The 12,490-nt window shown below is 40.2% G+C and overlaps 1 protein-coding gene across 1 annotated transcript; it reads right to left on the bottom strand.

Moving 5' to 3' along the window:
* Positions 1-4,298: 4,298 nt before the first annotated feature.
* LOC142179306 (uncharacterized) lies at positions 4,299-6,662 on the bottom strand. The gene is made up of 5 exons (XM_075248998.1): positions 6,507-6,662; positions 6,249-6,294; positions 5,769-5,879; positions 4,428-4,504; positions 4,299-4,331 (listed from the first exon to the last, which is right to left on the bottom strand). Exons 1-5 carry the CDS (start codon positions 6,660-6,662, stop codon positions 4,299-4,301), a joined length of 423 nt encoding a protein of 140 aa, XP_075105099.1.
* Between the last annotated feature and the right edge of the window lie 5,828 nt (positions 6,663-12,490).

Consider the following 12,490-nt stretch of genomic DNA (forward strand, 5'->3'; position numbering starts at 1 on the left):
GCGGCCCCGGCCTCTCACGACCGTAGCTGGTGGTGCTTGTGACCGTCTACCCGATCCGGTAGCACATGTCTTCACCATCTGTGAGAGAGTAGAATAATAGAAGTTTAGTTTCCGGAATCAACAAATTCGCATGACAAGAACATAAGAAAGTGAAGTTTTCCTAGTGATTAAGTAGCTTCTCGAAGATAAGTAAAGATGTCTCCGTACCGATCCTCAAGACTCTATTAAACCTACTCGCGACTCGTAATACTTATGAACCTAAGGCTCTAATACCAATTTGTCACGACCCAAAATGATTACCATCGTGATGGCAAGGCAAGCCGAAACATGATAACGAAGGCAAACAGAATAACAAACTTTTGGTTTCAATAAAATATAACTGCTAATACAAAGTAAATTCCCCTAGAAACTGGTAAGTACGGAGTCATGAGCTTCTACAATGGAATACAAGTTTGAAACTGAACAATGAATACATTGTCTGAACTGTAACAACAGTATTAAAGGAAAAGACTAGTCAAACTGCGACCAAGGATGCATCTCTACCTCGCCTCTAGCAGATAGTTCAACAAGCAAGCCTACTGTTGATAACTAGTCCCCACACCTGGATCTTAACAATTAAGTGCAGAGTATAGTATGTGTAAACCTGACCCAATGTACTCAATAAGTATCGTAAATAAGCATGACAAGGTAAGAGAAACACAAATTATAATGATACTACCTATCACATGTGTAGTTTCATCCTTTAACTCGATGAAAAACAATATTTGGAATACTTTGTCAGTCAATATCATGAAATATAGAGATGATATGTAGTTAAATCAGATAAACGATCAAGGGAATTTCAAGTAAAGATGAAATGCAAAATTTAACAAAGCACTGGCCAGATTACCTCAACTTTTCCATATCCGTTCCAACCCACTGATCAGTATTCTCAATAATCCCGTGTACACCATCGAGAGAGAAACATGAAAGGGTGACCCTAGGGGGATGGATCCATATCCACATGCAAGCACGAACAATTCAACGTGGTACCAGCCCGCCGTGGTCACAGGTTCAATATCACAATCCACCCAGTGTGGTCACAGGCACAACAACATAATTCGCCCGGCATGGTCACAAGCATAACAACACAACCCGCCCGACGTGGTCACAGGCATACCAACACAATCCGCCCGGCATAGTCACAGGCATCTAGTCTATTCATATCATCAAGGAGAAAATAAACAAGTATATATGTATGAAACGAGTGAATAACAAATATTATGCTCCTGGACTGGTATTAGTTTATTCAGGGATTAAACACCTATGTAGCCACAAACATGGCTCAAATAGTTAACAACAATGACACAAATGTGCGAAGCATCATAGCTTATGGTTTAACAGTTAAATTCTAGACTTATAAGAGCCTGGGCGCAAGCCGAGTATGAATAAATAACCCTGGTTCCTGCACACGGGTTTAACCCCACGCGTGTGCGCACCCAATAGCACGTAGCTATCACAATAATTCAGGCAGCTAGTGCCTCATCTGAGTTTAGATAAGATACTTAACTCGAGTAAATCAAATCATTATGCTAGCAAGCCCTTCTCACGTCTATTAATCTCCGAAAGGCTCGAATCTAGCCAAAATAACATAATAATATCAATATAAGCTATACGAATTATTCCAAATTATAAAGCGAAGATCTTAAACAAAAGGCAAAAATTAACCCAAAAAGTCAACCCCGGGCCCACATCTCAAAATCTAACAAAATTTATAAAATTCGAATAACTATTCAACAACAAGTCCAATCATATCAAAATCATCTAATTCCGACCACAAATTGCCTTTCAAATTCCCAAAATTTGGTCTATGAAGTTTCACAAAAACACTAATTAAATGACAAAAAATCAATGGATTCACGTATAATAGCTAAATCCGAGTTAGAATCACTTGACTCGATGATTTCCTTGAAAATCCCTATAAAAAATGCCAAAAGCTGACCTCTATAGGTCCAAAAGATGAAGAATGAAATAAAACCTTCGTTTTTGAAATTTAACAATGCTGCCTAGTTATCCTCTTTCTCGATCGCGAACAAACCCTCACGATCGCGGAGAACAATTCTCCTCAGCTCAAAAATAACACTACGCGATCGCGTGATTACAGTCACGAACGGGATGGCAGGACCTCCCAAAGCTACGCGATTGTGGACAACACCACGCGAACGCGAAAAACAATGCTCGCCTCAACATTGACCCTACTTCCTTATACGCGAACGTGGTCCGGTGCACGCGTTCGCGATGAACAAGCTCAACAACCTTCGCGATTGCATGACTGACTTCGCAGACACGAAGATTAAAATTCCAGAAGTCCTCAAAGTCCCTTCGCAATTGCGGACCTTTCCTCGCGATAGAGGAACTTTCCTCGTGATCGCGATGATGGAAACCACAACACAAAAATCAGCAATCCCATTCCAAGAACAATTGGTCCGAACTTAATCTGAAACGCACTCGGGGCCTCCGGGACCTGGTCCAAACATACTAATAAGCTCTAAAACATGATATGAACTCGCTCGAAGCCTCAAATCACATCAAACAATAAAACAACGAATCACACATCGATTCAAGTCTAATAAACTTATGAACTTCTAACTTCTAAAACTAATGCCAAAACATACCAAACCAACTCCAATTGACCTCAAATTTTTCACACAAGTAATATTTGGCCCAACGGACCTACTCCAACTTCCGAAATGAAAATACAGACCCAATATTAATAAAGTCAAACTACGTTCAACTCTTTCAATTTAGGCTTCTAACCTTGGGACTAAGTGTCCCAATTCATTCCAAAACATCCCCGAAACCAAACCAACCACCACGACAAGTCACATAACAACAAACGAACATAAAATATAAAGTAAATGTGGGAATCAGGCTTCAATACTCAAAACAACCGATCGGGTCATCATAGTACTTGAGTGAATATTCTATAACTTGCCCTGAATGTGCTTCAAGGAGAAATTTTAAGTTTGCTTGGTTTGAAAGATGATTGTAGGCTTTCCTTGGACCGTTTGAGCTTTCAATTTCCACCCTATGTTTGTTATCCCTAGTAAACCCCTTTGAGCCTTTAGCCTTTCTCTGTTGATAACCATGCTACAAGCCTTTACCCGTTTTGAACATGATCCTCTCTTGGCACCCGAACTCTCCTAAGTACTAATATGTAGTAAGTGGCTCAAAGCTTAAGATTGGGGAAAAGTTGAGAAATCTAAAAGTGGTATCAACGCATTAAAAAGAGAGAAAACCTCTTTCTCCCTATATCTGCTATCGGCGCAAGTTAAGCAAACGCACGCTGACCGCGGCAGCCATGGCCAGAGGGCGAGGACAACCGAAGAAACAAGCAATTGTAACAGTGGGAAGCTCAGTCAGTGCTAGGGTGATAGCTAAAACCCTAGAAAATGGTAGCGAACAACGAGTGATTACACCTTTGGCAACTCAATTTCCACCTCTATCTCCGCTGATTTCGGCAAGCAAAATGACCACCGGAGCTAAGAAATTGAACTTAAGTGAACCTCTGAAGCTGCAATTAATAGGAATTAATGAGTAACAATAATCAACGCAGATCAAACAACCAGATTTGAGGAAACCTGAGCAGACAACAAAGGACCAAGCTCAGATCCCACCTGGTCTGGGCTATTCAATCGGAATCGTGCAGCAATTAACGGTATGTCACTCGATTACATATCACCAGAATTGGTTGAAGATAGTCTAATGGTCAAGCTTGATAAGGAAGAAACGAATAGGGAAGCTGATAAATAGAAGGCTGCTTTAGTAGTATATGTGATAGGTGAAACACCAGGCTATAACTATATGAAACGATATGTGGCTCAAAATTGGAATATGGTGGCAGAACATGAGGTGTATTATCACGAAGAAGGCTATTATATTATTAAATTCTAATCGATAGTAGATATGAATGAAGTACAATATGCATGTTCATATAGCATCAACAACAAACCTATGATATTGAAACAATGGTGTCCAGAGTTTGATTTTAATGTTGAGTTCCTTACTGATCTGCCTTTGCGGGTTAAATTTCCTAGCCTACCTACGAGTTGCTGGAGCCGGGATTCATTGAGCAGGATAGCTAGTGTGATTGGAGTGCCAAAGTATGCAGATGAATGTACAACAAAGCAAACCAGAATCTCATTTGCTAGAATTCTTATAGAGGTCAATGTCACCAAGCCACTACCAGATAAAGTTACTGTGATAGATCCATTAGGGAAAACATTACAACAATCAGTAGTATTTGAATGGAAGCCAGATTACTGTGAATAATGCCAAATGATAGGGCATAACTGTATAAAAAAGAAAATGAAGGATTTAAAAAAGGAAGAACATATGAATAACAACATTCAAAAGAAGAAGAAATAACCTAAGAAGGTGGTGCAAACCTGGGTACCAAAGGAGGATAAAAGAGATTCAACTGAAGCTAATGATGAGCTGAAGGAAGCTAAGTATGCAGCAGCCACTAAAAAAGCTCAATAACCAAAAGAGAGAGTAGATACAGAGGAATTGAACCCACATGCTAAAGAGAAGCAATTACTAAAAGGGAAGGCATCCAAAGAAATCAATGGTCGATATGTAAATCAACTGATTGAGGCTGTTATTCTAGTGAGAAATGAATTTGATATACTGCAATGTGAAGATAATGTGATGACACAACTCCTACCTATTGATATAGGTGGGGGATTTATATGTCATCATTAATATCATGGTTAATATGGAATATGAGGAGAATAAATAATAGATATAAACAGAAAGAATTAGCTATGTATCCCAAAGAAAACAGAGTTAAAATAGCAGGATTAGTGGAGACAAGGGTGAAAGATCATAGAGTACAAACAATATATAATAAAATTGCCCGGGTTGGGGATTTGAAAACAATTATAATCATGTACATAATGGTAGGATTTGGTTACTCTGAGAAAATAATACTTACAAGATTGAAGTTCTGAAGAAAGAAGCATAGCTTATTCATTGTAAAGTGATGAGCAGGAATTAACAAATAGACTGTGAAATGACAATAGTCTATGGATACAATATAGTGGAGCAGAGAAAAGATTTATGGCAGCAATTAGGTAATTTTTCTCAAGCAACAACTAAACCATGGATTATTTGGGGAGATTTCAACTCTATCTTGAGTCCACAAGATAGATTGAAAGGAGCAACAATTACTACCTATGAGCTCAAAAGGCAAGCTCCAATCCGGTGCGGTAATGATATGAGTAGTAGTCAACTTGAACTTAAGCAACTCGAATGCCTTCATGCAATCTTCATTGAAATAGAACTTGGCATCCTTCTCCAAACGTTTACACAAAGGGTTCACCACCTTAGAAAACTCTTTGATGAATCGGCGATAGAACCCTGCATGACCCAAAAAGCTCCTCACTCCCTTCAGGGATGTAGGGGAGGGAGTTTGGAGGTCACCTCAACTTTGGCCTTATCAACCTTAATACCATACTTTGAAATCTTGTGATCGAGGACAATGCCTTCCTCAACCATGAAGTGACATTTCTCCCAATTCAAAACCAAGTTAGTTTCTTCAGATCTTGACAATACCTTGTCCAAGTTGTTCAAGGAATCATCAAAAGAATTCCCAACAACGGATAAATCGTCCATGAAGACCTCAAGAATATCTTCCACCATATCGGTGAAACTAGCCATCATACACCGTTGTAAAGTTGCCGGTACATTACATAACCCAAATGGCATCCTCGATAATGCAAAGGTACCATATGGATAAGTGAAAGTGATCTTCTCTTGGTCCTCAGGAGCAATAAGAATCTGATTGTAGCCGGAGTATCCATCCAGGAAGCAATAAAAAGCACGTCCGACCAACCTATCTAACATTTGATCAAGAAATGGAAGCGGAAAATGATCTTTCCGAGTGACTTTGGTGAGCTTCATATAGTCTATGCACACTCTCCACCCGGTGACAGTTCTTGTGGGGATCAATTCATTCTTGTCATTATTAATCACAGTCATGCCCCCTTTCTTTGGGACACATTGCACCGGAGAAGTCCATGAACTATCGGAAATGGGGTAAACAACCCCGGCATCCAACCACTTTATGATCTCCTTCTTCTCTACCTATTGCATTGCTTCATTCAATATTCTTTGATGCTCCACGGAGGGTTTGGTATCCTCCTACAAAATAATCTTTTCCATGCAAAAGGTGGGGCTTATACCCTGAATATCCGCCAATGTCCAACCTATCACTTTCTTCCTCTTTTGGAGCACCACTAAAGTAGAATCTACCTGCACATTAGTCAAGCAAAAGGAAAGAATAACAGGTAAAGTAGAACAAGGGCCAAGAAACTCATACCTGAGATGTAAAGGCAAAGGTTTTAACTCCAAAGTGGGAGGCTCCTCGATTGAGGGCTTTGTTGGAGGAGTCTTCTGATCCTCAAGATCTAAGGACAATTTTCGGGGTTCATAAGTATATGACCCCATCCTTGCAAAGCATTTACACATTCCACAAAGCCTTCCTTCTCATCATTATCATGATTGAGCAACACAGCTTCCAAGGTATCCTCAACATTCATCACAACAGTAGTATCATCAACAATTACTTCGATCACTAAATCCACGAATGAAAAAACTTCGTTGCTATTTGGTTGCCTCATCGATTCGCACACATGGAAAACCAACTTTTCGTCACCCACCCGGAAAGTGAGCTCACCAGCTTCCAAATTAACAAGAGCCTTCCCCGTAGTAAGGAAAGGTCTACCCAAGATTGATCAACACAACTTCCAAGGTATCCTCAACATTCATCACAACACTAGTATCATCAACAATTACTTCGGTCACTAAATCCACGAATGAACAAACTTCGTTGCTATTTGGTCTTTGTCACCCACTCGGCAAGTGAGCTCACCGATTCTCACATTAACAAGAGCCTTCCCCATTGCAAGAAAAGGTCTACCCAAGATAATAGGCACCTCGTAGTCAACCTCACAATCTAGGATCACAGAGTCCGCTGGAAGGATGAACTTATCAACACGGACTAACACATCATTAATAATTCCCAATGGCCTCTTCATAGTCCGATCCACCATTTGCAACCTTATAGATGTGGGTCTTGGTTGCCCAATTCTCAAAGTTTTGAACACAGAGTAGGGCATTAAGTTGATACTTGCCCCCAAATAACATAAAGCTTTAGCAAAGTCGGCACTCCCAATAGTGCAAGGGATTGTGAAAGCACCCGAATCTTCCAATTTCGGAGCCATTGAGTGCACAATAACACTCACTAGATGTGTCATCTGGATAGTTTCATAATTCATCAACCTCTTCTTGGTGACCAAGTCCTTCATGAACTTTGCATAACCCACCATTTGTTCCAACGTCTCAACCAATGATACATTGATAGAAAAACTCTTCACCATGTCAATAAACATTTTGAATTGGTTCTCACTATTTTTCTTTGCAAGCCTTTAAGGGTATGGAAGAGGAGGCCTTGGCATTGGTGCCTTAGCCTTTGGCACTACCGGCTCCGGCATGTCAATTATGTGCTCCCTAGACGGGTTCACCTCTTCTTGCGTCTCCTCCACATTTTCATCAATATCAATTCTCACTTTGTCATTAGCTTGAACCACATTGCTTGGAATTCCATATTATTGAACTACAAAATCATCATCCACAATTCTTCTTTGATTTGAGGTGGTTGCATCTCCACCTTTTCCACTTCTCGTAGTCACGGCCATAACATGTCCCGTATTATTCCCCCCCCTTTGGGTTCACCATCGTATCACTTGGTAGTGCCCCCTTAGGACGAGTGTTCAATGCTTGTGAGATTTGGCGAAGTTAAACCTCCAAATTGTGGATTGAAGTGTTGTGGGAGGCTAATTGAGCATCGGAGTCGGCATTTTTCTCCAACATTTGTTTGAACATATTTTCAATATGTCCCATCTCATTGTTAGAAGAGTTCGGGTTCTGGCCTTGAGAAGGATAGGTGGTGGATTGCTCGGTTGTTGGAACATCGGGGGCCTTTGAAAACCCGACCCCCGATTGTTGTTATTTTTCCACCCTCCTTGATTACCTCCCCAATTACTTTGATTGTTGCCACCCCAATTGCCTTGGTTTCCTTGATTATTCCAATTGCCTTGATTGTTGTTGCCACAACTCCAATTGCCTTAGTGGCCTTGGTTATTCCAATTTACTTGATTTCCTTGTGATCTCCATTGTTGTTGATTTTGAGCATTGTTTCTTTGACCTTGATAATTGTTGACGTATTGCACTTCTTCTTCTTGCTCATTATACGAATCACCTTGGTCATACCCATTATCATCTTACATAATTGTTTCGGACATCTTTTCCATTCTTGACCTTTTTGCCGTCTCTTGTTCATCATCATATTTACACCTTCCATCACATTCCCTTGTTTCGGCCCTTGAATTTGTTGCAACTGAGCTTTGGCCAGTTGGTTCATTGTGGTTGTTAACTCTGCGATAGCTTGCCCATGATCATGTAGTTCCTTGTGTAGGTGAATGACATTGGGGTCACCTTACAGAACATTAGCCCTACTTTGCCATACCGATGAGGTATCCGCCATCTCATCCAAAATTTCACAAGATTCGACATAAGGTGTGTTCATGAAGTTCCTGCCGGAGAGTTGATTCACCACACATTGATTTGTTGTGTTGATCCCCTTGTAGAAGGTTTGTTGGATCATGTCCTCGGTAATATCATGATTTGGGAAATCTTTAACCATGGTATGATATCTTTCCCAAATATCATGCAATGGTTCATTGGGCTCTTACTTGAACGCTAGAATTTCATCCTGTAGTGTATCCATGTGCCCCGAAGAGAAGAATTTGGCAATGAATTGTTTGGCCAACTCATCCCATGTATGTATGGAATGATTGGGCAATCCCTCCAGCCAGTCCAATGCTTTTTCCCGTAAAGAGAAAGGAAATAGCCTCAACCTCAGCGCGTCCTACAAAACATTGGTTTTCCTGCTCCCCCAACAAATATCGACGAACCCCTTGAGATTCTTGTAAGCATTTTTATTTGGAGCCCCGGTGAAGAATCCCGATTGCTCAAGTAGTGTAAGCATCACGTTGGTGATTTGAAAGATGCATGCCCTAATGCGAGGCGGTACTATAGCACTTGCATAACCCTCGTTTGGCAACACCTGGTGCGCTACCGCTCTTGGTAGAGGTAGGGGAGGGACGAGAACATTATTAGAAGGCGGTCAGCCTTGCCTATTTGCTTGAGGTTCGGGAAGAACCTCATCTCCTTGATCATCGTCCACTTCCTCCCTTAATGGCAAATTACCAATGGGCTCGTTGTTGAGAGCCATTATCATACTTATAAGCAATTCAAAAACAAAATTAGTGACTCGGAAGGAAAAGAAGACATATTACACAAAAACATAGATATATATATCTAAATCTGTTTAACTCCCCGACAACGGCGCCAAAAATTGATGTCGCCCAAACTCACACCACAAATATAGGTAGTGAGGTGGTTGAAGCAATAATAAAATATAACGCAAGTCGGAGTCGAATCCTCAGGGAGTTAGAATTGGGATTAGGTATATATTTAGTGTAATTGTAAATTATGCCTTAGATTACACTTCCACATTCTTGTTTGTTATTTCTACTTCTACTTTAAACTATTGATTGCAATTATAAAACTAGGAAACAATATTTTTGGTTTTGGTTATTTTCCAAATGATAAAAGATCTAGGGTCGTGACTTCCACCTAGGTGGTTACCTCATGGGTTAAAAACTCTAGGACAAGCCTGATTGGTCGGGGTTGTAATATAGCAATCACACGCAATTACCCATTTTATACCTCTCGGTAGTTTGAGTGGTTTTGCCCAATTTGGCTTTCTCAAGTCCAAATGGGTATTGCACAAAACAAGTTATAAATGCTCAAGTCGGGTCTTACTATCTATAGATTCAACCCTTTAATTGGGGCTATCAATTTCTTGAGTTTACCCCAATTTGTTATTAGGCAAGTTTTCCTAGAAGTCTATCATTCTCAATTAGAGACTAAGTCAATTAGGCATGAATCAATATTTGCAACAATTAATTCTTGAATTCAAGCAAGAACTAGGCTAAATATCACTAACCCAATCACAAATAAGTCCTTAATCAAACACTCTTTAATTACCCACACTAGGGTTGGGCCACAACCCTAGCTAGAAATTTAGCTACTCATGAAAAATGAAGAAATACAAGAAGAAATTAAGAAATTATGCTTAATAATTGATTAAGGAAAGAAAATCTAATTTTTAGAAGCTAATCTAGTACAATATTACTCAAAACAGTAAATAAAAACGGCTCAGGTGCTCTCCCAAAACAAAACTTACCCTAAAAATGACAAAACCTTCTATTTTTACTAAGTTGAAAATATCTGACAAAAATGCCCCTGCGGAGGTTGTGCGGTCTGCACAACGAGACTTGGCTTGACAGGTTCCAGTTCCAGTTAGTAGTTTAACTTTGAAGAATTGTTACCCATTTTTGTTTGGAAGCTAAATCTAGCTATTTCGAGTTTCTTTCTTAAGTATTTATCTCAACACCCATTCTAAACTCCTTGTGGATTCGACCTCGACTCACGTTGGAATTATTATTTTAATTGGGGTGTGAATCGTATATTATTTTATTATGCGAGGATTAGTGTAAAAGCACGAAAGGTGATGCCATACAATTTTATTGCTCTTTACTTTGATATTTTGAAATGTGGACTTGGCTTTGTAGTTTCGTTATTTCCTTTTGAACGAGGCTTACTCAGTATCGCTTACTTTATGTTTCCGTTTTATGCCCCTTTACCTGTGCACTTGTTATAACTTTCACTTGTCATTATTCTATTGTTATATCTGATACTTTATCTACTATTTTATTACTTTTTGATATATAACTGCACAAGTTCATTGCAAGTGTGTTGTCTTAGCCTCGTTACTACCTCGTCGGGGTTAGGCTCGACACTTATTGAGTACATTAGGTCGATTCTACTCATACTACACTTCTTCACTTCGTGTGTAGACCCAGATATCGGTACCAGTAGAGTCCCGAGAGTTGCTTAGCAAATACCGGGTAGGTGATTCGAGGTAGAGCTGTATCCCGTTCGCAAGTGTAATGATCCAATTGATTGTTTTATGTATTGTAGCCACGCTCTCCTGTTTATCGCTTATTATATACTCATTTAGAGTTATGTGACTTGCCGGGGTGGTTGGGTTGGTCTCGAGGATGTTTCAGAGTGAATTAGGACACTTAGTCCCAAGGTTGGAAGCTTTAGTTGAAAGAATTGACCGGAGTTCGAATTTTGTGTAGACGTCTCCAGAATAGATTTTTGATGGTTCCGATAGCTTTGTATTGGTGATTTTGGATTTAGTAGTATGTCTGGATATTAATTTGGAGGTCCATAGGTCGTTTTGGCTTTGATTGGCGAAAGATGAAAAGTTGAAGGTTTGTAAGGTTGAGAGGTTTGATTGGGAGTTGACTTTGTTGATACCAGACTCGCAATTTTGTTTCAGGAGTTGGAATAGGTCCGTTGTTTCATTTATGATTGATGTGAAAAATTTGAGGTCAATCGGAGTTGGTTTGATAGGTTTTGACATTTGTTTTAGAAATTGGAAATTCATTAGTTTGGTTAGGCTTGAATTGAGGTGTGATTCATGATTTTGATGTTGTTTAGTGTAATATGAGGTTTCGACTAAGTTCGTTTTGTGTTTTGCGATGTGTTGGTATGCTTGGATGGGGTATCGGGGGCCACGGGTGTGATTCGAATTGAAATCGGATTGCGTTTTGGACTTAAGGAAAGATTGAAGCTTAAAGCTTCCGGTTTGATAGCACCTACGTGGTTTTGGCCGTAGGTGCGAGACCACAGAAGTGGTCCTGGGGTCGTAGAAGTGGTTATGGTTGACACTGAGTAGATGCGCAATAGCAAGGAAATATTCTGCACCTGTGACCTTGCAGGTGCGGGCACTTGGTCGTAGAAGCGAAACTGGGCATGTGAGGCTAGAGTCGCACAAGCGGAGACTTCTCCGCAGGTGCGGAAGCGCAGGAGAGAAGGAAGGACTGCAGAAGCGGTCCCGCAGGTGCGCATGAGGGGTCGCAGGTGCGCTTGGTCTGGTATTAAGTGGATTCCGCTGAAGCGAACCCTTTGACTGCAGAAGTGGTTCCGTAGAATCGGAAAAAAGAGGTGCAAGTGCGATATCGGTGGGCAATGTCTTAAATCGAAAGGTTTACTTGTTTTTCTCATGTTTGGATTTGTGAAGCTTGGCTAGGGGCGATTGTTGGAGAGGTTTCCACCTAGATTGAAGAGGTAAGTGACTTTTAATCAATTTTGTCTATAAATATTGAAGACTCATTGATTATTACACTTAATTTTCATGAATCTAAGTTAGAATTTGAGAATTTTTTGACTATGTATTGGAGAGTGAGATTTGGGGATTTGATGGTCGATTTGTTGTTGGAATTGAATGATTTCAGTATGGTTGGACTCG

This window comes from Nicotiana tabacum, unplaced genomic scaffold, assembly GCF_000715075.1.
Source record: "Nicotiana tabacum cultivar K326 unplaced genomic scaffold, ASM71507v2 Un00551, whole genome shotgun sequence".
NCBI classification, from domain to species: Eukaryota; Viridiplantae; Streptophyta; class Magnoliopsida; order Solanales; family Solanaceae; genus Nicotiana; species Nicotiana tabacum.

Bases quoted from the DNA above. Each gene is read 5' to 3' on its own strand.
- LOC142179306 (XM_075248998.1), bottom strand. From the start codon at position 6,662: ATGAGGCAACCAAATAGCAACGAAGTTTTTTCATTCGTGGATTTAGTG. The intron at 6,295-6,506 runs GTAAATGCTTTG...ACTAATGTGCAG, and splicing joins AGGAAGGCTTTGTGGAATGT to GTAGATTCTACTTTAGTGGT. The intron at 4,505-5,768 runs GTACCTTTGCAT...GAGCTTTTTTAG, and splicing joins CACTTTCACTTATCCATATG to TGGCTGCTGCATACTTAGCT.